General features: G+C 36.7%; 3 protein-coding genes and 1 long non-coding RNA gene across 4 annotated transcripts; 1 reads left to right on the top strand and 3 right to left on the bottom strand.

Moving 5' to 3' along the window:
- Positions 1 to 444: 444 nt before the first annotated feature.
- On the bottom strand, positions 445 to 2873 carry LOC118433519. Its single transcript, XM_035845512.1, has 9 exons — positions 2785 to 2873; positions 2592 to 2705; positions 2361 to 2521; positions 2197 to 2287; positions 1955 to 2132; positions 1706 to 1884; positions 1459 to 1618; positions 1253 to 1383; positions 445 to 1167 (listed from the first exon to the last, which is right to left on the bottom strand). Exons 1-9 carry the CDS (start codon positions 2800 to 2802, stop codon positions 856 to 858), a joined length of 1344 nt encoding a protein of 447 aa, XP_035701405.1. The 5' UTR covers positions 2803 to 2873; the 3' UTR covers positions 445 to 855.
- A 1425-nt stretch (positions 2874 to 4298) lies between these two features.
- LOC118433491 lies at positions 4299 to 6079 on the bottom strand. The gene is made up of 3 exons (XM_035845455.1): positions 5498 to 6079; positions 4867 to 5436; positions 4299 to 4354 (listed from the first exon to the last, which is right to left on the bottom strand). Exons 1-3 carry the CDS (start codon positions 5562 to 5564, stop codon positions 4299 to 4301), a joined length of 693 nt encoding a protein of 230 aa, XP_035701348.1. The 5' UTR covers positions 5565 to 6079.
- A 996-nt stretch (positions 6080 to 7075) lies between these two features.
- Positions 7076 to 17421, bottom strand: LOC110862370 (cytochrome P450 4C1-like). The gene is made up of 10 exons (XM_022111566.2): positions 17280 to 17421; positions 17036 to 17207; positions 16816 to 16953; positions 15965 to 16071; positions 15790 to 15880; positions 11952 to 12210; positions 11445 to 11571; positions 9234 to 9468; positions 7963 to 8145; positions 7076 to 7325 (listed from the first exon to the last, which is right to left on the bottom strand). Exons 2-10 carry the CDS (start codon positions 17181 to 17183, stop codon positions 7165 to 7167), a joined length of 1449 nt encoding a protein of 482 aa, XP_021967258.2. The 5' UTR covers positions 17184 to 17207; positions 17280 to 17421; the 3' UTR covers positions 7076 to 7164.
- A 1888-nt stretch (positions 17422 to 19309) lies between these two features.
- LOC118433500 lies at positions 19310 to 21056 on the top strand. Its single transcript, XR_004833411.1, has 2 exons — positions 19310 to 20129; positions 20593 to 21056. It is a non-coding gene; the product is annotated as an uncharacterized LOC118433500 (long non-coding RNA).
- Positions 21057 to 27281: the final 6225 nt, after the last annotated feature.

Here is a 27281-nt window from a genome sequence, read left to right on the forward strand (position 1 = left end):
CTTCACGCAGACGGGATGATACACTTTATACAAATGATGACCCGTGTTATATCTTATCTCTTCTTACCCATAATGGTTACCACATCACGCCATAAAAGTACTTTTATGCCCATAATTCTGTACGGTATATAATAACTTATCAGGCCTATTTTAACAATGAGGGATAGGATTACTCACCTTTTACCAACTACAGGATTAAATTGTTTTATTCGCCCGAGCTATGATTATTTTAATAGTCATTGATATGTATGTTCCTCCTAGGTCTCCCTTATCACGATTTGCTAGTGTACAAACTTCAATCAGCCTCGCATAATAATATATACGGGATTATTAAATTCACTATTACCTATTTGCGTCACACTTTGATTAAAATTAACCCAGATCTAAATAAATATCTGGATTGTACACACTAAGAAAAAATGTACAAATTTTGCCCAACCTTGAGTAATATTTTGATCAACCCTGAGGAAAAAAGTGATGGAAACAAGTCTTGGTTAAATTTTCCTCAAGCCACTTGAGTGATTCATTTTGACCAATGTTGAGTAAAATTTGATCAACTATAATGAGCGTTCTCTACTATTGAATTGGGCAAATTTTAATCAACTTGCTGACAAAAGTTTACTCAAATGCTTGAATGAATTATGCTCAACTCACTTGCAAATTATTTATGCAATTAATTGGATGAATTTTAGCATAATATTGAATTAAACTTCAACAACGTCTGATTAATTATTTTTTTAGTGTTTTTATTCCGAATTAAATATTCAATCTTATACAAAAACGAATACTGATAAATTTAAATACATGAACACAATTTAAATTGTAACTAATTATTACACATACATGCAAAATTAATTAAACAATAATATGAGATCCTAAAGCTAATACTGATGCAGGTGGAGATACAATTTCGTTTATCTGGTAGACCGTGTGATCAAAGAAAGACCAGACCGGGTAACATTCATCGGGGAACTTAAGTTTTAAAACATGGAACAACTTAAAACATAAATCTACGGCAGAAATTATCGTCGGCGACTTAATTAATTTTCGCTCAAGCATAACGTAAACATCCTTAATTATAAGGTTTGCCAAATCTCCAACACAAACAACAAACGGTTGACGTCGTTCCGATTCATTGGGTTTGAACGACTCCAAATCAAAAGTTTTCTGAATTGAGTCAAACAAACGCGTATTTAAGAAAATGATACAAATTTTGCTTCATGTTATACATATTAAACAATATTGCACTTACAGATACAAATTGAATAAAAAAGTCAGCAGCCGCCGCAGCTGATATTTTGACTTTCTTTGCTCCTCTCTTCTTATAAGCTGATGTCGAGGTCAGATACGGCAACTTCACAAATGCAGCAATTGTAATCTCATCTAAATAATTAATTGATTAACTATATAAATATATATTATTGCAAATATTAATTATCTAACAGCTCTGACACTTACCCAATGATAATGTTGAAAACATTTTTTTAATTCCTGACTCAGCTATTGCTTTGGTTTGAGACCTCTCGGCGAATTCGCAAATTTGTTTGGCGATGCTAGGCCACTTCCTTAGCATAATTTCCGATTTCCCGGGATTCAATCTTTCAAAGTCCTGGTCAATCTAAGGAATTTTAAAGGAGCAATATCAATGCTAACTTTCAAAGCTAACCATTTATTATTTTATTTCTATTATCCATATTATACTTACCACACCAGATGTCTCAAGAAGATGTGGCCACTCTTGTAAAGTGTTACTCAAATTGGTTGTATTTTTTAATTCTAGACTTCGCAAATTAAAGGTGTCCTTCATGTATTGCAGCACCTGAGATGCAGGTGATTTTGAGTTAGACAGCCAGGATTTCATTTCGTATTCCTCAACAGTAGGATCTGTCAAATATTTGGATTATTATTTATAACAAAAAGGTATACAACAATTTTAGTTTGATGTTAAATTTACCATTAGTAATAGAGTCGAGGACTCTTGGCTTCTTCCGAATTGAAATACTGTTTTTATTTCGCAAGTATTTTAATCGGTCCTCGATCAATCCTGTCGCTGGAATATTTTTGTAAATGATTCGCCCTTTCTGGTCCATTTCCTCTGTGTCAATTGACTTGGCGTCACTGTAGAATAAGCTCTGCAAAAAATATATTTTATTATTCATACAAATTATGTTATAGATAAATATAATTTGGTTTTACTTTAATATCAATCTGCTGCTGTTCGGCGAGGTGCCCAAACAATTGTGAGGAGATGCACTCAGCTAGATTTTTCTTAACATGGCGAGGTGGACTATAAATAAAATAAATTACTATACCTACTAACTAAAGAATCAATTTTAACATAAATGTATGTAGACACTTACTAGTTGGAATAGTTTCTGATGAGATAATTCACTGTGCGCCTCTTAATTAAACTTTTGACTTGGAACGACGCCATCCCTTGGCTAATAATTAGTTGCAACATTTCCTGTCCTTTGGCCGTACCTTTTTCACGATCTGATTGGACTATAATTTCTTTAACATTCTGAAAATTCACGAAATTAATTAACTAATTAAAATTATGTGACCATCCAAATTGTTACTTCGTTACTCACAAATAACTGATCTGACAGTGACAAACATTTATCGCCCTCAGAAATGTTTACGGAGCAAATAGATTCTTGCTCAAAATTGTTATTGGATTGTGAGCATGTTTCTTCATTATTAATCTAAAAATAGAAACAACCAATATCACCATACTATATTACAAAATTACAATATATGAAACATATAAGATGCCTTTCTTACCAGCAATAATTTGTACATATTTTCCTCGTCTCTCGATGCCAGCTGCTGTTCACTGGATTTCTATTATTGTACAAAAAAAGCTAAACCACAAAATTAATTTAATCCTAAAATTAAATTAAAATTAATTTATGCTAAAATTAATCTAAACTAATTCTATCGGGCAACATATTACGTCATACTCCGAGCTCGTATTTGCCACAATCAACGGGTGCTCCAAATCTAATAATTCAGGTTTAATTATTATTGCCGTTTTTTTACCAGTTACTTTAAAGAGATAAGAATTGTGAAGCAATTCCACGCAAGTAATTGGAGAAACACAAATATAAACTTGATCATCGTGCACAAAACAAAGTTCAACTTGGCAGAATTGAAGCTGATTCTCATTACTCCCTAGAATGAAATATTTATGACGAGAAATTATTGTACCTTTCGCACTTACAAACTCGATTGATAAAATTATTTCCTCGCTACCTATATTTAGTAATGAAAAGTCAAAATTTCCTTTTAATTCATCCAACCTTATTCTAACTCCTCCACCAAACTTAATTTGCATAATTCCGTCACCTTTCGAAGAATTAATGGAAAATGCCATATTCAAAGATAACCGTTTTGCCACAGATTTTGCTATATTTTTGAAGTTGTAAGAATTTTTCCCCACAATTTTGCTGAAGCGATGCTTTGCTTCCAATCTCATGCACCAAAAATTTTTTAACGGACCCAGCTGCTCAATTGCGTGAGGGTAGTGTAAAATGTGGTGAAATTTTGGAGTTAGATTATTACAAGTCAAATTAATATAGAGCTGGTGGTGATCAGAAATTAAATATCGCAAAAGTGATACACCTTCACGGGAAATTAACGGTGCCATAATAATTCGTATAATTCTTCTTAATTTCAAAATTAAATTTAGCATTTTGTCATCGTCAAAATAAGCCAAAAAAATTGCCGGAAATACAAGAAAAAAGTTGTTCATTTCTGATGCAGAGAAACAAGATTTCTTTTCATCACAAATAAATTGTTGACTTATTTCAGGAAATTTGTTTACTTTATGACTATTCTTTTTGAAACAGGTAGAAATCTGATGATTAATTTGTTGCAGAGTAATTTTCTTGGTCTTTATCAGATAGTCCAATGCTAATTTTAACTCAATTATGCATATTCCTTCAAAAAAATCATGCATAATATCTGGGGCATAATTTTCAGTGACATGAAAATAGGAAATTTCATTTAAAATTGACCCCTCTCGTATCCCGGTTAAAGAAATGTCGCCAAGCACCAAATCCGAGCTATAATTAGCAATATTCCGACGTAGTGATATCTCTTCCTCCACAGCGGTTTGGGTAAAATGCTTGTTACCTTTACAAAATCTACACCTGTAATTAGCATTAAACCCTTCCGTGTATCCCAGTAGGGAATGTAGGCCTAAATTGTCGCCACAAACTTGGAGCAAAACTACGTGTGTGAATGGCAACTCTAACAAAATATCTTGTGGATTAATTACAGACAATTTTTTAAATTCATCGACCATTGGTTTCAATATGTTGTTGATACCATATTCCTTCAATAATTTTGACTTTACAATTAAAAGAGGAAAAATGGTTGACAACTGAGATTTGAAGTGAGGTGGAAAGTTTGCAATTATAAAATAAAACATTGCCAACTTATGTATTTTAGCCTTGGCACCAAGTGGATTGCAAATTTCTATATCGTCGTAGTAAATTTGCAAGCAAAGGGGATTTCCGTCCAATTTTCTAAAGTATTTTCCAGATTTAAAATTTAAGAAAAGATTGAAATTATTACTGTCGTCTAACACAAAATTACATACAAGTTTATAATGAGACAATATTATTGGCAAGCTTTTCCGCAAATCAAAATAATACATGAAATCAAACTTTTCTATTACCGACCCAGCTGCCACATCGAATTTAAAATGTGACCCAAGTTTAATTTCGGTTGCCTCACTATAAATTTTTTGATCTTTCAAACTCTTCTCAATTAAATATTGAGAGCAGTTTGAGTTATGAAAAGGATCTTTTAGTGTACTCAGCTTAATTAGCAAATCATCTTTCTCAGTGGTATTATTACCAAAATTTTTAGCAATATCGACAATGCTATTTACTAGAGAATTTGCAGATGATAAAATTTCAGCTGACTTTACTAATGAAATTGAACCCGACATTTGTAGTGTTTTGACAAAAGCTAATTTATAGTCTGTAGTAATATCTGCCAACAAATTAGGTCCAATTTCCTCTTCAGTAATTTGAGAAATATCCTGACGTATAGCTAGATTTGAATTTACTGATCTACTTCTATTCTTTGGACAAAAGAGTTTTACATGATTTTTAAGTGTCTCGGTGCTAGTAAAAATTGTAGAACACAAAGGACAATTAATTCTAGCCGTTCCTTTACTAATTTCGTGAAAACTTATTAAATGATTCCAATATGTATTGAATTCTTGGAAATTTGATTTGCAAATGCTACAATTAAACAGTCGTTTATTTTGAAGGGTACTTACGGCGGCGACTTCCCTGATTGCATTAATAATTTTTAGCCTCCGTCCAATTGATGGAACGATATCAGCTAAAATACGCTCTTCAAGCGATCCGACTTGGCAATCTGGCAGTTTGCGAAGCACATTTTCGTCCACGTCTTGATCTGCAAGATTGAAAAAAAATATTATTAAATTAATTAATACTGATTTACAATTAAGTTTTACCTTTGAATGTTGCGATGAGTTCCACCAGCCCTGCAATCTCGAGAACTTTTTCAACAAAATCACCCATTTTGGCGTAAATTTAATTTTGCAACTCAAAATGGCAAAATTAATTCTTTTTGACTGGTTCTGTTGGTCTCGTGCTTCCAACTGACAAAGACCGCCGCACGGGCTGAACCACCACAACATTTGACTGAATTTTGCTCAATGTGTGGTATGATTTTGCTCTCTTAATGAGTAAATTCTCCCCAGATTGAATGAGCGTTAAACAGCCAACTGAGTTGGTCAATACTTCCCCAATGTTGTACAACAATTACTCAGGAATTTATGCAAAGTTTTTACAACATTGAGTAAAATCATGATAACTAAACTTTTGAATAAAATTTGTCCAAGACTGTGTAAAATAAATTTTGTACAAGCTAATTGACTATTTTTTATACTTCATTATAGTAATATATCATCAAGGTTGAGCAAATTTTCCACAATTTCGTTTTCCTCAAGTGGTTGTATACATCATTATTTAGCGTGTATGTATTATGAGCTTTTCATAATTATTGCCGCAGCGCATGTGCCAAAACGGTGAAGTCTTGCACACGCCACGTTAGGTGCAATTGTTAGCATTAACATAGTACCTTGTCAGGAGTACCTTGTCAGGATTAGAATGACAATATGCTTAAGGCTTATTGTGTAGGATTAGTGCGAATTATGTATAGCTGCGGAAATTGCCACTGGGTATGTTATAGGCATAGCTTGAAATTAAGTGGATTAGTTTTGTGTAGATTTCAACCGAAATTAAAGTGGATTATTTAAGTTTTACCCCAAATTATTGAGGTGGATTAGCATGATTTTCCGCACGTCATTGGTTTCCCCGTATATAAAAAGGAATCTGGTCAGAGCAAATATTCAATTTACAAGCAGAAGTTGTAACGACTACTTCAATTAGCTGTTCAGTTGACGGAATTGTCTTAATCGAACGGAAAGATACTTGGTTGAGTTTCTAGAAAAGTTTCGCAGGTTTTTTTGTCCGGAAAGGGATATAAACTTTCTTTGCAAATAATGATGACAAAATTAATTGTATTAGTTGTCTGGGCTATTCTTGCAGTAGGTGCGGAACCTGGTAACGATCGCCGCTGCAAATGCAGCCATCGCACGGGGAATTAAGACATACGCAGTTGGGATTGGGAACTTCAGACAAGAAGAACTTGACGCAATTGGGGGTGGGAACAGAAACAATGTGTTCACGGTGCATAGCTTTAACGAACTTTTGGCGCTGTTAAGACCAGTGAGCCTCCGGATGTGCAGGCCGTAAAGTTGAAGTACATCTTCACAAAGTAGTAAATATTTATGAAATATTTCCTAAATAGCAATTGGGTAATTAAAAACATTGTGGTTTATTTGACCCTAAAGATTAATAAATTTTAACCACGAAATCTATGTGACTGTTCGGCTTGGGTATTTCTGATAAATTTTAAGCTAAAATTGCTCACTCATATCGGGAATAGTTTTATTTTCACTTATAAAGATGCAAATCCTACACTGCAATTCCGATATTTGCAAATAAAGTACTTTACTTCCGCATGATGACATTAACAGCCGACATTTTCGTAATGTAAGCTAAATTTTTATTTAATCGAACGGTTAAAATTATTTTTTGGATCAAGTTAAATAACTCAGTTTCTTGGAGAAATGGTTACCTCAATGTGAGGAATGGTCTCGAGCAGAATGCTATACACAATTTTTAAATCCTTCCGCTTTTGTGTAGTGGAAACGTGGAACTTGCTCAAAATGTGGGCCAAACATGTTTTCATTTGAATCATGGCATATTTCATTCCTGTTTAAATGGATCAAAATAAATATATAGCTCTAATTACATACATTATAAATGTAATACAAAAAGTACCAGGACTGCCAATGAATTTATGAGTTCGAGGTTAACTCAACTCAATAACAAAAGTTGTCTACTCGAATTCGAATCAACTCAAACTCAAATGTCAACAACCAAAATTCAACTCATATCATATGAGACGACTCACCTATTTTTAGAGTACCGTATTTATTTAAGTAAATACGTTAAAAACAGGTCCAATAATCCCTTCTGAAATTTTGATTTTTAAATAAAATATTCCGAGATTGCAATCAAGGTAAAACTCTCGAAATCCTTAATGATTTGACTCATGAGTCAACTATAACTCATTTTCCGGAACTCAACCCAAACTTAGTATAGCTCAACTCAATCATTTTGCAATGCGTCAAGTTATACTCTCGACTCAAACTCAACTCAACTCATTGGCAGTCGTTAAACATATGTACTGCCGAATTTTTATACCCGGTCACCTCATTTGCATATTTTAACGCATTCGCGAGAGACATAGAGTTTATTCAACATGGAAAACCCGTATCGCCTAAAATAGGCATAGTTAGATTTATGCAAATGAGGTGACACGCCTAAACACGAGGATAGTACACACCGATACAGTTTCTCGGCCCGGCGGAGAATGGAATGTAAGCGTATGGATGTCTGTTAACACATGTGTCCGGTAGGAACCGATTCGGATCGAATTCATCCGGATTTGGGAAATATTGCGGGTCTCGGTTTATTTCTCGGATGATGAATACCATCTCAAACCCTTTAGGAATTATTTGGCCGTTATCTTAAAATTAGAAAACATGCAAAATTCCGTATTAATTTTTGCTTATTATTTTGTCATAGTTTTGCTATGGTTCTCTTTTGTTCACCATGTTTTACCTATATAAACTTATAAAAAAAATGTCATACCCTGAAAAATAAATGCGGTCCAAAATCATTATTACATAATATGTTACATAATAGTTAACATACATATTATGTATGTTAACTATACCGAACCCAGGGTAACGAAATCTTGACAAAGAATAATGATGCCTAGGATTAAGTTAATATACGTAATGTATTTACAATTGAACCTTTTTTTAAGCTACGCCAGGATTTTCTGGCGAGTTATATCAAAAATTTAAGCCAGCAATTAGGAATCAATATAAGACCTATCTTTCCGTTGAATGTCTCCTTTGAAGAGAAATATTCGCCGCAAAGTTCAATTTTCAACTTAATTTTGTCTCGCTTTTCCTGCGCGGAGCGTAAACCAACGCTTTGACCTAAATATTTATGTTTCTCCAAAAGGGCCATTAACGGAAAGTGTCATGTGATTCCTAATTTTTGGCTTAATTTTTTTATATAACTAGCCGGAACATATATATAGGTGTAGGTTGAAAGAAGGATTCCATTGGGTTAAAGGGTTAACCCTTTAAGCTGTAAGGAAGACAATAGTCGTTTTATAAGAAATTGTTTAATTCGGGAGTAAGACAAAAGTCGTCCTAAAAAATCGTGGCCATGACGCGGAAGGAAGACAATTGTCGTTTCTAGGAGGTCATTGATTTTCTGCATTTTCTCTCCACGACCAAAAACTTGTTGCAATTTTGAGGGATTTCTCCTATGCCAACACAATGCTAAATTTGAAGATTTTCTTCCCGAAAATTTGGATATTTCCCTATGCAACGCAATATTAAATTTATGATTTTTCAGTTTTTCGAGTTTTATTAAAACTCCTGAATTTCTCCTCCCGCGCCATGAGCACAGCATACTTATAGTGTCCCCGATTTAATGCATTTTCTTGTTGTTAATCATACACGTAAAAGGTTAATACCGAATTTCGGGTGCATTTACTTTTCAAAAAGAAAGCATTTTTCCATGAATTTTCCTCACCTAGCGGAATATCTTCGACAGAATGTCGTATGATAAGGGAACCCGGAGGGAATATTCGAAGCGATTCTTTAATACACATTTCCAAATACTTTAGCTCTGCCAAATCAGCGAAAGTAATGTCTCCATCCGTTTTAAGGACCGAGTCCAATTCTTCATGAACTTTTCTTTGACATTCCTCATTTTCTGCGAGGAGAAAAAGCGTAAAATTCATAGGGCTCGCGGTTGTTTCGAAACCCTAAAAAAGATGTTACGGATTTATAAATATTTTCAGAAACGCGTAATAATTTGAACTTATGTATATGTATTACTCTCGGCATAAGATCACCTAGGTGCCAACAAAAATACGGTAGCGCCATTTGTGCTACATAAATAACTCAATATTTGAAAACATTAACGAATGATTTTCAGGAAATTTTTTTGATCAAAATGGCAAATTAATTAGCTTTTTTTAAACGACGGTATTGTATGTACATACTACAGAAAATGAGCTTTACTTCAAAATATGACAAGTCACACATACTTATTTCATTGTAAAAAAATTCTGGTTCTAACAGCTGCAAAAATCGTCATAATGTGGGCAGTAATGTCCTTGTTAGATTTTGTCTTAATGAGTGAATCTATAAAAGGCCGCGTTTTTCCACTAGCCTCAATTTCTTCTTCGGACTGAGCTAAAATCGCTTTCCTTTTACTGATTATCTGGAAATGAGAAAAATATGTCTAAAGTTTTACAACTACTCTCGTTGAAACTCCCCCAACATATTTTCGCAGTTTTAGACCAAACTGGTGTCAATCGATGGCAAATTTAATTAGTACGACATTTGAAATATTAAACCTGGTATGCACATGCAGCCATACCTTACAATTAGCTATATCATAATAAAACTTGGTGTCCCAGGAATCATTTATTTTATAAAAAATAGGAGTATTTTCTAAAAGCATCTCTTCCTTTTGAGACATACACTCTTAGAAACTGGGTATTGATCTCTGAAAAATTTTAATACCGTCGTGCTGGTATCATCACGCAGTCACGATTCGGTATTAAAATATTGGGAAAAATCAATACCACGAGCTTGTACGTGCAGAGTATTAACTTGTAATACCGAACTGGTAAAACATCAATACTGCCCGGTACCGATTTGATACCACGTTTACGCAGTCTCAAATCTGTCCGGTATAGACTTGGGCGCGGGATGTGCAAACTACTCACTTGCAGTTGCAAATCGTTCTCTTTTAAGAATAAGTTCTTCTAAATTAGTTCGGCTGGGGAATTATTTGAGGGGAAGAAATTGAGTACTTCCGATGGAAACTTTGACAAGTTATTATTCAAGGGTAAGCTTAAATTTATTTGTCTTTTCGTTCTTTCTTTTGCTACATATTATATTAATTAATTGGGAAGTATTTTAAGCCACTAATTTCGTTATATTTCCTGCTTTATTAATTATTTTGAATTTAATTCTTTTATATTTAGCAAGTTCATCGACTTAGCCAATTCCTTGTTCCGGTCCTGAATATAGGATTCAGGATGATTTTAGGTTGGTGAACACATTTACAAATATGTAAGAACAACAATCAAACTAAAATAGACGTGTTTAGAAATTCAAATTTCAGCTAATTAACAACTTGCTTTTCACTTGTTTCAGTGGCAGATTTCCTATCGAATCAGGAGGTGAGATAAGTTTAAATCGAAAAATAGATGTAAAATAAATACCGTAAAATGTGACTTGTTTACACAATTGTTTTTTTAATTACTTGTGTTTGTAGATCCAGTCTATGTTGTATCTGGTTGATTTCCATTTTTTGTAAATATTTATGTATGTATGTATGTCATTTATAATTTTCTGACTTGTAAATTACAGGTTGTAATTGTATAAAATAAATAACATTTGAATTAATACCAAGCAGTACTAAACTTAGCTAAACAGTACTTATTTTTCTTAATGTATGGTATAACTCGTTAATACCGCATAGTATTAGATTCATACCCCACGGTATTAACAAGCAATACCATCATGCACAAAAAAATCAATACCGCAAGTCACATTTTTATACCAAGACGGTATAAACACAAAATAATACCGCTTGGTATTAAATCAATACCAAAACGGTAGAGTCACATATGAATACCGCCTGGTATTGATCTGGTATTGATTTTTCTAAGAGTGTACATAAGCATAAGATAAAGTTCCAAATTTCAAACCTATGCATACATACTTGTGAGTAGAAGTCGTCAAAGATTTCTATGCAAATCTTGTCTTGTTTGCCAAATCCAAATATGTCCCAAATTATCTGAAAATTCAACCACGGTTTGTAATGGCGCGTCCGACAGGAAAAAAGGGCCCTGGTAGTCAATAAAAAACTTAATTATAATCTTTACATGTGCAGACCGTACTCCCGTCAACCTTCGCATCCATCGCAACATAATAATAACATGTGTAAGCACACAACTTGCGAAATTTCGCAAAATATTTGTTGAAAAACAATGGCCTTTTTGTTAAAAAATTTACCCAACAAATGAGCATGTTTTTACATTTGTCGCAAAATTATTTTGCCAATCGTCCTCATCAACCAGTGTAAGAACAGAAATCAAGATTAAAGTCCATGTTTTTACAAGTAGGCATCTTAGCTTTGCGAGATTTCCGAACCACACTCGACATAATTTTTTGAGCTTATCATATTTTCTATCCACTCAAGTTTCTTAAAACATATTAGAAAATTTACATTTTTATGGCGTGGAATAACTTTCCATCAGTGTCCCTTTGATAATTTGAGCTTTGTCCGAGCGCCGATTCTGTGATGGAATCCATCGTGGCGCTGGACAGGTATGGGAGAAGGTCTAATCCTTTTCCGGGGGTGGCTTCGTTTTTCAGAATATCTGTCAGAATTCTGCTGTGTTTATTAAAATGGGTCAGGAATCCGTCGAAACTTTGATATTTGAAGGAGGGATTTAACAGTTTTCTGTCTTCTTTCCAGATATATCCTAGAAACGTAAAATCATTGTCATGATATTTACCAAAGCTAACTTTCTGGGTGTTTTCTATAAGTTGAATCATAACAAGAATTGCCCAGAGTTGTGTGTGTGTTACAAGTGGAACTTGGCGCTGGGGTCTCACATTACCCTAAATTTGCTCAACTTACCACAAACCCGTCAACACGGGCCACTAAATTTGTACATACATAAACTCGTTAGAAAATGAGAGAGTAGCGTTTGTTTAAAAAATACGGGTCAGGTAATTTCTCAGATTTTTTTGTTCTAATTGTGTTGAATTAGTTTTCATAGTAGCTTTTTTTAAAAATGGGGGCCTACTCTCCTTTCGCGCACAGTTGAACTTTTGCAGAAATTGAGAAACTAGGCCACGTCCAGTCTCAAATTGCCTCAAGCTATTCGGGCGGCAGACTTTGAAACTGGCCATGACGTAGTTTCTAAGAACTCTTAATTTCTGCGAAAGTTCAATTATGCACGAACGGAGAGTGCTTCTCTCGTTTTTCTAGTATTACTAGTCTCTTAAGCCCGCAATGCGGGCTCTAAGCAAAACGATTTTATTTAGTCAGCGATACAAATGTCTGCTGAATAATTGCTACACATTTACATTCACACAGACCAAAGGAGCGTGGACTTGATTGTCACGTTGTATATGTAGTACGACGTTTAATAATAGAGTTCGTCACGTCACGCTTCTAACTTGTGTAACCGCGAAAAACGTTCAGTCACGACTCTAAAGGATGTGACCACGAAAAACGTTCAGTCACGACTCCAAGGGGCGAGAGCACGAAAAACGTTCAGTCACGACTCTAAAGGGTGTGACCAAGGAAAACGTTCAGTCACGACTCTAAAGGGTGTGACCATGAAAAACGTTCAGTCACGACTCTATGGGTGTGACCCCGAAAAGAAAAACGTTCAGTTACGATTCTATGGGTTGACCATGAAAAACGTTCGGTCACGACTCTACGGTGTGCCATTGTTCTAACGTATAAAAATAGTTTAGGCACTAAAAGCAAATGCCCGCCCTCTAGCGCTGAAAGCTAACAGCCGATAGGTGGCGCTGGTAGGTAATTAAAATTAGTCAGGCACAGGTCAGTGTCAACTATACCGTGGGGCAAAGAGGTCACAGGTCAAGTATACTGGGTGTACCCAGGTCACAGGTCAAGTGTCAAGTATAGTGGGTGTGCCCAGGTCAGAGGCCAAGTGTCAAGTATAGTGGGTGTGCCCAGATCACAGGTCAAATGTCAAGTATAGTGGGTGTGCCCAGGTCACAGGTCAAATGTCAAGTATAGTGGGTGTGCCCAGATCACAGGTCAAATGTCAAGTATAGTGGGTGTGCCCAGGTCACAGGTCAAATGTCAAGTATAGTGGGTGTGCCCAGGTCACAGGTCAAATGTCAAGTATAGTGGGTGTGCCCAGGTCACAGGTCAAATGTCAAGTATAGTGGGTGTACGCATGTCACAGGTCAGATGTCAACTCTAGGGGGTGAGCCCGTTCATTTTATCAAGTCTCGGCAGATCCAAAGGGTGCGTCTCGTTGTTCTCATGTTCGTCAATTTGGAAACGTTTTGACACTTTAGCGAAAAACGCCCTCTAGAAACGAAAAATGCAACATATTGCCCAAACTGCCGCTAGGTGACATAAGCTTGGACAATGTGAGACACGTGTGCCAAGTTCAACTGGTAACACACAGACACACACACACACACCACTGCACAATTCTTGGTTTTGATATTTAATAATAGAGTTCACGACTCTATGGGTGTGACCAAGCAATTCGTTCAGTTACGCCTCTAAAGGGGGTGACCACGAAAAACGTTAGGTCAAGACTCTAAAGGGGGGGCACGAAAAACCTTAGGTCACGACTCTAAAGCGGGTGACCACGAAAAAAGTTAGGTCACGACTCTAAAGGGGGTGACCACGAAAAACGTTAGGTTACGACTCTAAAGGGGGTGACCACGAAAAACGTTAGGTTACGACTCTAAAGCGGGTGACCACGAAAAACGTTTGGTCACGACTCTAAAGGGGGTAACCACGAAAAACGTTAGGTCACGACTCTAAAGGGGGTGACCACGAAAAACGTTAGGTCACGACTCTAAAGGTAGTGACCACGAAAAACGTCCAGTCACAGCTCTAAAGTATGGCATTGTTCTAACGTTTTAAGAACGTTTAGGCACTTAAAGCAAAAGCCCGCCCTCTAGCGCTGAAAAACAGCCAACATCCGATAGATGGCGCTAGTAGGTAATTAAAATTAGTAAGGCACAGATCAAGTGTCAACTATGCACAGAGGTCACAGGTCAAGTATAGTGGATGTGCCCAGGTCACAGGTCAAATGTCAAGTCTGGTGGTTGTGCCAAGGTCACAGGTCAAGTGTAGTGCGTGTGCCCAGGTCACCGACCAAGTGTAGTGGGAGTTCCCAGGTCACAGGTCAAGTGTAGCGGGTGTGCCCAGGTCACAGGTGAAATGTCAAGTCTAGTGGGTGTTCCCAGGTCACAGGTCAAATGTCAAGTCTGGTGGGTGTGCCCAGGTCACAGGTCAAATGTCAAATATAGTGGGTGTGCCCAGGTCACAGGTCAAATGTCAAGTCTGGTGGGTGTGCCCAGGTAACAGGTCAAATGTCAAATCTAGTGAGAGTGCCCAGGTCACAGGTCAAATGTCAATTCTAGTGAGAGTGCCCAGGTCACAGGTCAAATGTCAAATCTAGTGGGTGTGCCCAGGTCACAGGTCAAATGTCAAGTCTGGTGGGTGTGCCCAGGTAACAGGTCAAATGTCAAATCTAGTGGGTGTGCCCAGGTCACAGGTCAAATGTCAAGTCTAGTGGGTGCGCCCAGGTCACAGGTCAAATGTCAAATCTGGTGGGTGCCCAGGTCACAGGTGACATGTCAAGTCTAGTGGGAGTGCCCAGGTCACAGGTCAAATGTCAAATCTAGTGGGTGTGCCCAGGTCACAGGTCAAATGTCAAGTCTGGTGGGTGTGCCCAGGTCACAGGTCAAATGTCAAGTCTGGTGGGTGTGCCTAGGTCACAGGTCAAATGTCAAGTCTGGTGGTTGTGCCAAGGTCACAGGTCAAGTGTAGTGGGTGTGCCCAGGTCACAGGTCAAGTGTAGTGCGTGGGCCAAGGTCACCGACCAAGTGTAGTGGGTGTACCCAGGTCACAGGTCAAGTATAGCGGGTGTGCCCAGGTCACAGGTCAAATGTCAAGTATAGCGGGTGTGCCCAGGTCACAGGTCAAATGTCAAATCTAGTGGGTGTTCCCAGGTCACAGGTAAAGTTTCAAGGGTGAAGGGTGTGCCCATTCATTTGATCAAGGCTCTGCAGATCCAAAGGGTGTGTTTCGTTGTTCTCGTCTTCGTCAATTTGGAAACGTTTTGACACTTTAGCGAAAAACGCCCTCTAGAAACGAAAAATGCAACATCGTGCCCAAACTGCCGCTAGGTGACGTTGCCTTGGACAATGTGAGACACGTGTGTAATCAAGCGCCAGGTTCAACTGGTAACACACACACACACCACTGCACAATTCTTGGTTCTGATGTATCTAATGATCTTATGCGAAATCATGGAATCAATTTTGTTTACCATCTGAATTTAGCAATCCGTCGCCTAGCATCCATTTAGTGTTTTTGTAATCCAACCCTTTCTCAACATATTTCGGGGACGATAGAACTTTCTGAAAATATATTTCAAAAATATTTTAGAACGTATTTAAGGGAATAGAACTGCCGTCAAAATCTAATATGTACATATGTTGTACCTGTGCCCCTTCTGCATCCATAATGACGACATACGGCGTCCCCCCACCCCACAGGACGAAACGTCTCCCATACTTTTCTATTCCTCGGATGAGCGTGTATGGGAAACCTGGTTGAATTACATAGTCGATAGAAAATTGGGAATCGTTTATTTAAGAAGATAGCCATTCAGAGTATCCTTAATCATCTTTGTATCGTTTACGAATATGTAAACACAAGAACGGTAGTGTATGTATGCATAGGCTATCACTCTCATGGAGACTGAATTTTTACAGATGAAGAGAATTAATTCCCAAAAATATTTAGGGGTGTCGAAGCGAAATCACTTCATGGAAATATCTGTCTGTCTGTTCGTCTGTACGCCGGTCTGTCTCCATACTCCATGATAACTTTAGAAGGGTTTCTAATTTCGAGAGGTGGTTTTCACCAACGCGTTTCCCATTTTTGAATTTTTTAGATGTAGTTTTGGCTGGGGATTTTCAAAACGCACATGATTTTGACGTTCCATAACCTCGTGACCGTGTCGCTTCAACCCTTTGCTATGTACATTTCGGTTTCAACGGTTTATTCACTGAAGAACCAAACGCACATCTTTATGGAGTATCTGCGTTTGGCACTGCTTATTTTAGGAGCCCTTCATAAATTATGTAATACAAAAATCGCGATTTTCCGGACCCCCCACCCCCTCCCTCCTTTAACATGTTTCATATAAGCACGATATCATTGGACGGTTACACCCACCTTCCCCCTATCCCTTGTTTAACAAGTTATGAACGACCCCTTACGATTCGAAGAGTGCTAATAATACGGAAAAATCACGAATATTATTCTACCCATATTTGTTTAATTTTACCTTCAGGTCCAAGCAGCAAAAACGGTACCGATCCAATCAGTGGAAATTTCCACGGCATTGGAAATTTTTGCAGCATAATTCCTTTCCGCGAGAACGTCATTGAAGCGTATGACCAAATGGATATAATTACAAATCCGACTGCAAATAAAATTTTAATTCATTATTTTTACAATTTTTTTTAAATACTTATGTAGCATACATAAAAACTTAAATTAATTACTTGAAAATTTCCAATTCCACAAATCTTCCCAAACACTTGAATGGTCAACAGTAACGGCAGAAACATAACCGTTTTTCCTCTCAGATTTCGCAAATGATGATGCCACGAATTCCGCAAGGAAAACGGTGGACCATTTTGTGCGAAGCATGTTCGCTTTAAATTTTAAGTTAAACTAGAAGAAAACAATATTTTGGAAAAATGTTACTTGAAAATCCAAGAATAATTGCGAATTAAAACAAGTCACCTTCCAATTACCACAAAATCACCAAAAAGTTAATTATCCTCCTAACCTTTGTTCTAGTTCTGTTAACTTTTCAACAAGCTAAGCGGAATGATGTAGAAAAATTTGGAGTCCGGTCAATTTGGTCAGGTCAATTTGGTCGGGTTAGTTTGGTCTTGGGAAATTTGGTCTAGAGTCAGTTTGGTCTTGAACAAATTCGGTCTGGCCAATTTGGTCTAGCCGATTTGGTCAAGCCAATTTGGTCTGGTTAATTTGGTCTGGAGTCCAATATTATTCACATATTACCTGGATTCCTATATGTTTTACTTACATCATGCTTAGCTTATGTTAATAAATCTTGACTCGGGTTGACCTTTACTTAACTAGACTCCGAGAACCACACCCCCTGTAAGTGCGGTTTCAAAATTGTCAATACTCTGTCTGACGTGATGTCAAGTGGCCAGGTTTTAGCCTAATTTAGGTGCTAAGAACCACATTCCTGGAGGGTGTTTTTTACACTTGTAATGTTCTATTAGGAGTAACTAAAATAGTTAGGTTACAGTAAAATTTTGCATAAATATTTCGAATATAAGTATTTCGAATTTTCGAATTTTAGAATTGCAATCAGGTCTTTTTAAACTTAAAAAGAAACTGAACTTAGATCTGTTTAGAATTTGTACATCAATATGTAAAAATGCTTCCAATAGTTTGAAAGATGTCTTGGTTCTACTTTCAACCTATCTAACGCAAATGCATCTGGTATATATTAAATTTCTTTGAATACAATTTTATTTTTAAACCTACGTATTAATGCTTAAATATTTAAATGACGTCATTAATTCAGTAAATTTCATTATTTTATTTAATAAATGAGACCAAATTGTCCAGACCAAATTTGCCATACCAATTTGACCACACCGAATTATACCAGACCAAAAAAACCCAGACCAAATTGACCTCTCTTGGGACCAAACTGACCCGACCAAACTGACCCGACCAAACTGACCTAGCATCGAAAAATTTGGTTGATGAAATCTGTCAGGTTATTTGCCACATTTATTTATTTGCCGGAGAACAACGGCCAATTAAATATTAAACTTGTTATCTGCACATTCAACGATCAATTCTATGAAAATATAAGGATCACACCATACAAGCATTGTTTATACATACATACATAACTCTGAAGTATGTAAGTACGGATAATATGTAGTAATGAAAACCCGAGTCAGTTCACAAACAGAAACATTTGATTTGGAGAACATTCTCACGATTTATATGTATGGCACTGTTAAAAATAATGTTTCCCCTTATGATCCGACCCGATAACGAATTGTTTCTATTTACGATTATCAATAATCTGTAAGTATGTAATCATGAATTTGCAAAGACTATTGACTATGATGCTATAAATCCACTAGCATTAAAAATGAAACAAGGTGATATGTGCATTACTTCATGTATTTATGTATATATGTATAAGCCTATTTTATAATGAACGAAGCTTACCGGATAATAGTTTTTGCCTTGAAAAATACCCCATGCAAAAAAATTGTAGGGAAAATTGCCTACTTCCAATGCCCGCCATGCGGGCTATTAGCATAAGAGACGATTAACCATTGAGATTAAGATTTGTGACTACTTATTCCTTAATCTCAATCGTTGATGCGAAGCTTACGAATTTAAGAATTTTACCTAATCCATAATACAGTCAAGAGCAAAACTTTACGACATATGGAAGAGACTTTTGGGACATGTTATTCAAATGGGGAATTAAAGGCCGTAAAGTTTTGCACCGCGTACCTTTCCGAATAATTTTTTTAACGCTGTGATATAATTTTTATTGAATAAAGCGTGCAAAAGTAGGGGGTGACGTGGTAAATTATTTTTGTCGCCGAATTTTTTTCAAGGAACTACAAGGAATTGAAAGAATTAATTTTGGAAGAGACTTTTGGGACAGCCATAAGCACAATGTGTTGTCCCAAAAGTCTCTTCCAAAATTAATTCTTTCAATTCCTTGTAGTTCCTTGAAAAAAATTCGGCGACAAAAATAATTTACCACGTCACCCCCTACTTTTGCACGCTTTATTCAATAAAAATTATATCACAGCGTTAAAAAAATTATTAGGAAAGGTACGCGGTGCAAAACTTTACGGCCTTTAATTCCCCATTTGAATAACATGTCCCAAAGGTCTCTTCCATATGTCGTAAAGTTTTGCTCTTGACTGTACAACTCCCGAATTTTAATCCAACAGTGGGATTAAAATTGACTAAAAACTAAAAAAAATCTAAAAGTTGAGATCTCTCCCGTGTTCCAAATTGATTTTTTTGTTCTTTTTTTATCAGACATTTAAATACTGGATTTTTTTGCGGAACTACTCGTAACGTGATATCCTCGATGCTAAATTTTAAACATTAGTGTGACCTTAACAGAAATGTCTCCCCGCATACATGCATATGGTCAAAGCTTTTGATTAAAAATAGTATAAAGAGTAAAATTATGTTGCTCGTATTTCAGTGTTAGAAATGTGGGAACTTATATTTTTTTTTTCTTTATCGAAAAATTTTCTTAGTTATGGAATTGATGACGGCGCTACCAAAAAAAGTGGGGCTGATCGCGTTGTCGGCCGCTTCCTGGTAATTATCACGGTTTTGCTGTGGTCGTTTCCACTGTGCATGATCCTTGGGCTGTTTTTCTTCCCGCTGGATCCAATTACACACTTGTATCGGATTTTTTTACAAATCGACGACAGTATGGACGAGGACAGGATATCTGATTTACAACATTCTTGGATTGATGACGCTCCCACTGATCCACGAGGCATGTCGAATTTATACGATAGGCGTCATTGTGCCGGTGCTACTCATAACGAGGTGGGTGCTGATGTAAAATAATGCTAGAAAATCAAGCAATATAAATGCTTCGTAAAGACGAAATGATGGACGCAAACATGTAGTAGAAAATTAGGTCAAACCGGTTAAAAATCCAGTTACGATTTATCCGTAAACCGTTTTTTGTACGAATTGTGAAACACCGGTTTTCGACTGCTAATTACAGAAGCTGTTTCGGAGCAAATAAATACTTATTTATTCTTCTCATTAGGATAAGAATTAGTTGCTTTGATGAACTACCTTATTCTCGAGTTTCGATCTAATTTCAATTTCGTTTAAAATTTTAGCCGACTTTTTATGTATACTTATCTTTATTTTTGTACGTATTTTTTTTAATTCGGACGACCAAAACCGGTTGTGTACAGAATCAAAAAGTGGGTTTTTAACAAAATTTGAAAAAGTATGTACAATAATTGAAACTAACATTTTTTCATTACTTTTACAGGGTGAACCAGTCCCTTGATAACCTGTCCAAGATAACTCTAAGCTACGCAATGCAGCCCTGTTCTCCCAGAAGACGACGAGACATCGAATCCACGACATGATTCATAACTACAACCGACTTTCGATCCTCATGGCGAGGTCGAACCTGTTCATGGCACCGGGCGCAGTGATCATGCTGTCCAACTTGTTCTTGGGCCAAGTGTACTTTAATTTTGCTACGCTAAAATTTTACTCATTTTTGCCCATAATTTATTTTTATACAGACATCGGAATTTCAACAGTGTTGATTTTAGTGTCGTACATGGGTTTTCACTTGATCTCTCCGCAGAACGCGATGGCCACTTAGTTTATTAGAGAATGGTGGAGACCCGTGGTAAATATTGATATGAAATATTACACACAAATTGTGAGGTCGTTACAACCGGTGAAAATATATTGCGGGCTGGGGGGAGTAAAATTCTTTTATTTTACAAAGTCGACTAGAACCACGTTTTTTAGCACGATGATTTCCTACACGATGAATGCTTTGTTATCCGTACCATCAAAATATGAAAGGTTGGATTATCACGGTTAAGGGTTAAATCGGTCGGTATGATCTTTTAGTCATGCATGAGTGACAATAATGAAAAACGGAATCAATTCACACATCCAAAATTTTTATTTGGACAAGATTTTCAGGGTTTGTAGAGTTCATTTTTCTGAGTTCAACGGTCGAAGTCCGGTGCTCCTACCCCTCCCCCTTGCAGAGTGGGAGGAGCTTAAAGTCGCGAAAATAGCCTCCGTCTGCGATTTTTAGCTCAACGGCGGGTCAATATTTTTTAAAACGGTTTTCGCCAAAAGTTTCCTAATTTTGTTCTCTACAACCGTTTTCGAGCGTTTTTCGAAATTCACAAAAGTAATTTCACGATTTCAAGCATCCATTACCTAACGCAGCGGTAGATTGGGAGCTAACATAGCAATAGATTGGAAAGAACTCATAAATATTCTTCTGTGTCTGGAGCAGCAAGGAGTTGTTATACACCAGACAAAGTATATATATTCTGAACCCTCCCGCCGAGATCTTTCCAACGATACCCCACTTATGGGGTAATGTGAGATTTGACCTTTCTATAGGTTTATTTTGAAATCGTGAAATTCTTTTTGTGAATTTCGAAAAACGCTCGAAAACGGTTGTAGAGAACAAAATTAGGAAACTTTTGGCGAAAACCGTTTTAAAAAATATTGACCCGCCGTTGAGCTAAAAATCGCAGACGGAGGCTATTTTCGCAACTTTAAGCTCCTCCCACTCTGCAAGGGGAGGGGTAGGAGCACCGGACTTTCACCATTGAACTCAGAAAAATGAGCTCTACAAACCTTAAAAATCTTGTCCAAATAAAAATTTTGGATGTGTGAATTGATTCCGTTTTTCATTATTGTCACTCGCATACATTGGTAGACAAAAATTAGTATTGTCTACCCTATAAATACAGGATGTCCGTAGATTATATGAACACCACATTTACATGGGTAACATGCGAACGGATGATCCAATTGGCGCCAAACTTGGCACACATGAACTTGAAGGTCATGACAACAGCTGTGCAAAGTTTCAAATTTCTAGCTTCAAAGGTAGCCCCAAAAAGTGACCCCAAAGTGGGGGAACCGTAAAAGCGGTTTCCGAAGCTAATTTGTCCGCTGAAAGTACCCAAACGATTATCCAAAAATCTGAAACGCATATTATCGTGTCCCCCATATATCCCTTCATCAATTTTGCAAGAAAACGATGGTAATTAGTTAAATCCGGCCAATATATACCTCAAAATGCATACCCCTCAAAACTACAAATTCTCCCACCCTCAAGAAAAATGACCACCTCTCTCCCAAATGAGAATCCTCCGATCAAACAAAGGTCACAACACAATCCCAGATGCCTCCTGAACAAATTAATCATATTATAAATCACAACTTTGAAAAAGCAGTCCAGAGGAAGGCGAAAGTCGGAACACTAAAATTATCCAATATTTTAAACAAAAAAACTAACAGTCGGAGGCTGTTTGAAGGTCATGTTGGGAGTAAAAATTCCGAATTTGTCGTCACGTTGGGGGGGCACTCTGCTGCATTCAAAACTTCCACCGGACAAAAATAATTTGGTGCATAAAGGACCGGAAGAAGGTTTCGAACTATGGATCTGAGAAGAAGGAAAAGTTGTCTGACTGATTCCTCGTGGTTTGTACAATGACTGCCCGTGGAGTGCTAGCATTGATACCTGTCTGGTATAATGTGCTAACAAAGTCGATGTACTTCATGGACAATGTTTTACATAAGTTGTTGGATTTCTAAATGCCATGGAAGTACCTTTGGGGAGCTCGACAAAGTTTGTAGTCGTCACAACACAACATTTTTATATATTGCGGAGTTTGCCCATTATAACGCCCAAGATTGAAACAAAAAAATCGGAATGACCTCGACATCTTATTCCGAGGTCCATATTCAATAATCTGGCACGGGTCAGATGGATTTTTTCGGGTTTGGATGCCTGAAACAAAGCATTTTCAAGAGGAAGTCATGAACTTTGGTTGGGCTTTGGAAAGTTCTAAATCAAGAATGGGATCTTGTCTCCCCTGAAACGTGTCAAAATGTGTTTGGAAGTTGGAAACCAAGACTCAGACTTGTTGCTAGGAAGAATGGAGAACACATTGAGATCGCTAAAGTAATTCACAGTCATCGTGTTCAGAAGTTATAAGGTAATTCATACTGTTCATATAAACTGCGGACACACTCTGTACTTTGTGCAAAATTTACTCACCACTTGGACAAATTTTGCACAATGGTTGGATAAACTTTATACTTTTCTCGTTTACCTTCACGGTAAGGACAATTAATATTTTTTCTATACGATTTGTCTCATCTTATTGACCAACCAAGATCTTGGAAAGTATAGAATTTGAGCTCTACAAGCCAGGAAATTAAAAAGAATATGTATACTGAGAAGAAAAACAAGGAGGAAATTGAGTAGTGCACTTTTACAAAAACGTGGTCAAACAGGACAAAAACAAGACGTATCACTCCTTCAAAAATGAAAACACCCAAAATTCGATTTTTATCCTGCCACGAATCATGAATTCGACAATGTCTCTCTAATTATTTTTACAAATTTGGGAAGCTTAACTATGTACGTAGATAAATACAAATTAATTTCTAAATTAACGACGAGTACAGAAATACAGAAATCTGTAGTTTTAAGATTATTTTCCAATTATCGATGTGTTTCGGACCAAACTTGGTGAAACTGTTTTTCAAAGCGTGCACTCTTAGCAACTTGGTAACAAAACCAAGAATTTCGTCAACACCAACCGTCGGTGTCAACCTAAATTCAACTAAATTGTGTCAAACCGTTGTGTAACAATGACACTGAGCAAAAAAAACGCATTGACACGCTACTGGTATCAGCGATATTCATGCAATGGTGTCGAATTGACACAGTGGGATGTTACCGCAGTAAGCAAAGCTTGGACTTCACACCAAATTGTGTCAGTCTCTTCCTTGTGCACGGGTCTGATTGGCGGCCATTTTCCTTCCTCCTCCACGAAAAAGTCAACAAAATGGGTAAATTAATTTGTGTGTTCCGTTGATTTCGATGGAAAAATTGTTTTTAAATAAGTTTAGGGACTACTTCCAATTTCTTGACTCAGGTGAGTTAAAATCTGTAACCTATATTAATTTTATCTCATTTAATTAAAATTATTTTACTGTGTGTATTTTTATTTTGAAAACTTATTGTTTCAAGAAAATAAAACTCAAGACTGAACCAAACGAGGGAACCGACGAGTAAGGATTTGTACACCCGACAGCCTATTTAATTATTATTGAATCTTTTTTGCAAAGTTTATTTAACTTAACGATTTACTCATATTTTAGATTATCACCGTGTTAAATACATATAAGATTTTTCTTTAAAAGTGCACAAGGTATGAAAAAAAATATTATTTGATATGTGCGAGTGTTATAATTTGTTAATTGTGAATATGTTTGAAATACTTTATTAATTTTTTAGTGCTTAATATTGTTGAATGTAAAATAAAAGATTTGTTACTAGAAGTTGTAGTTCAGTTGTCACAATCCGGGGATGATTTGTCACCAGATGGTGACATGAATATATTAAAATGCACATATATTGTTACCTAGCCGTGTCGAAGCAACATAACTGAGCACAACCTCTAATCCATTCGCGGTGTTGGTGTTGTCACAACGGTATGTTAGGTTGACACCGCTACGGTGTGCAACATAATTGACACCGCGTCGTGTCAAATTGACACCAAACCGGTAGAGTCATATATAGACACCGGAATGGTGTCAATTCGGTGTCGTTTTTTCTGTGAGTGTGCTCAATGTATGCTAATTTTGTTATTCTTTTAAGAGTACGAGCTGTTCAACGATATGGCATGCATTGTTTTCAGCTTACAATTTTCACAAGAAAAAAATTACATTAAACTATGTATCCATGTGTGAATCCACAGATTTTTGTAATCTAAATATGTAATTAAGATGTATTATCAAAGAAATTAAATCTCTCAAACAAGGCCAACTTCATATAGATAACACGTATGTATTTAATGCAAATTTATGTATTATGCAGATTAAAAATATTTTTGAAATTCTCACAATACGATGTAATAAAAATTATTGCAAAATTGCGAAATCAATTTATGAGCCGGTTTTTACACAAGTGTGTATAGTATTCTATGAAATGATTTTATTAATGAACCAATTTTGTGAATGAAACGGAGCTAGATACTTACTAAATATTCGCTGGGGCATTTTGGTACGATCCTTCACAGCTTGCTAAAATTTGCATGGGGAATTTTAATTCTAATTAACGAGTGGTGTGACTGATTTAATTCAATACATATTAATACAAGATCTCATCCACAGATTCGCTCAAATTGCATATGAATTTTATCTTCAATATAAGCTACATTTTTGAAATTTTATTCACGAAATGTATGCAAAATAAAATCCTCCCTCTTATGAAGACATCTACACGTGCGAAATTAGTTTAAACTAGAGTTGAAATTTGCACATGTATGCATCTGAGCACATGTGCAGATTACAAATTGCGACAAAGTATCCATAGTTTTTGCACACGAATGTCCTTTGCTTAACGCAAATAACTTCCCATGAAAATTAGTTCGATTAGCTAATTTGACAAGAATAGAACGTCTACTATAAAAACATGGCGGACTCGAGGTTTCAAATCACTCCAAGATTGCCCAGTTTCCTCTTCGAATTAAAATCAACTTTTACCCAGCTTTTCCGAAATTGTCAAAATGTTCAATATTTCTTCTTTGATTCTACTTGTGGCATGTCTCGCAATTGGTGGGACAAGTGTAAGTTTCCAAACTATGTACACAATAATTCACTAGTAATAATGCTCTTAAATAGCGGTTAGAATAACTTATACTTATATTAACAATACAAAATTAATTTCTTAAGGCTTACTAAAATCAAATTAATTAATCGTTAATTAATAATTTTCTAAACACTTTTCAGGCATGGTTCTGCAGAGGAACAACGCTATATTGCTACCCGTTGAAAATTATGGCGAGAACCTGCCCATCTGTAAACCCGTGTGGGAAAAGAAATTTACAAAAACCTTGCAAAAAATTTGCACTCAATACCAAATTAATGATAATTTGCACCATATAAAATTTCAGCGCCAGCTCCCACCACGGTTCGTGCCACGGTTCAACCCCCGACTACTACCCGGGCAACCACTGCACCACCCGCCACCACCACCACCACGGTAGCAACCACAATCGCAGCCACGATGGCGACCATGAACGGGACCTGCCAACTCCTGGAATGCTGCCACTTTAACTGCTGGATTGGAGCGGTTTGCACAAAGTCGATGTCACCAACGACCCCTCCCACGTGCAGCGATGGCGGCGTGCCCACCATGTGTGCCAACTATGTCAACCCGTTTTCTACGTACTGTCACTCGCTAGGCTGTGCACCCATGAGCTGCCAGCAGACTACTTGCAACGCCGGAAATGGGAATCGACTCTGCACACCGTACGCATAGTGTGGTGCGCATGCGAAGTCTCCCTTGTTACGACTCCTTGGTTTTTCTTCTTATTTATCAGCTTGAAAATATTTTTGGCTTGCGTTGAACTAAATTTGTGTTTTTTTCCTACTGAATAAAAACTTTTCAATTTGATCTGCAATTTATGGATGTGAGATTATAATACAGAATATTTACGAGGGCCAGACCTATATCACTTATAATTGAGAGGTTCAAGGTAAAACGCGCGCGCTCAGAAATAATCTGATCCGTATTTATAGTTTTTGTAGAATGTGCGAGTTTTCGGCTGTGGCGGAGTTTTGAAATAAATTTAAATCAAAATTTAAGTCAAACGTTTTTAAAATTCTAGCACTTTTCGAATTTTCACCCTAGTTCAAAACAGAGGTCAATGCCAACCAATTTGGCGGCGGCGGCGGCACCAATTTTGGGAATTTTTCTGCCCGGCGTCTGAATATTGAAGGACTAGGGTGTTAGATTTATCGGCGGGGAATATTTGTTTAATTTTTAAATTTAAATTTTGAATATCTTTCGCGTCACTTTTTTTCGGCTTCGTGTGAGATTACTACACGTTAAGTAGAGATAGAGTTTTGTCTACGTGGTTGACATTTATTTACTTAAATACGCCTATG

This window comes from Folsomia candida, unplaced genomic scaffold (genome assembly GCF_002217175.1).
Source record: "Folsomia candida strain VU population unplaced genomic scaffold, ASM221717v1 Fcan01_Sc055, whole genome shotgun sequence".
NCBI classification, from domain to species: domain Eukaryota; kingdom Metazoa; phylum Arthropoda; class Collembola; order Entomobryomorpha; family Isotomidae; genus Folsomia; species Folsomia candida.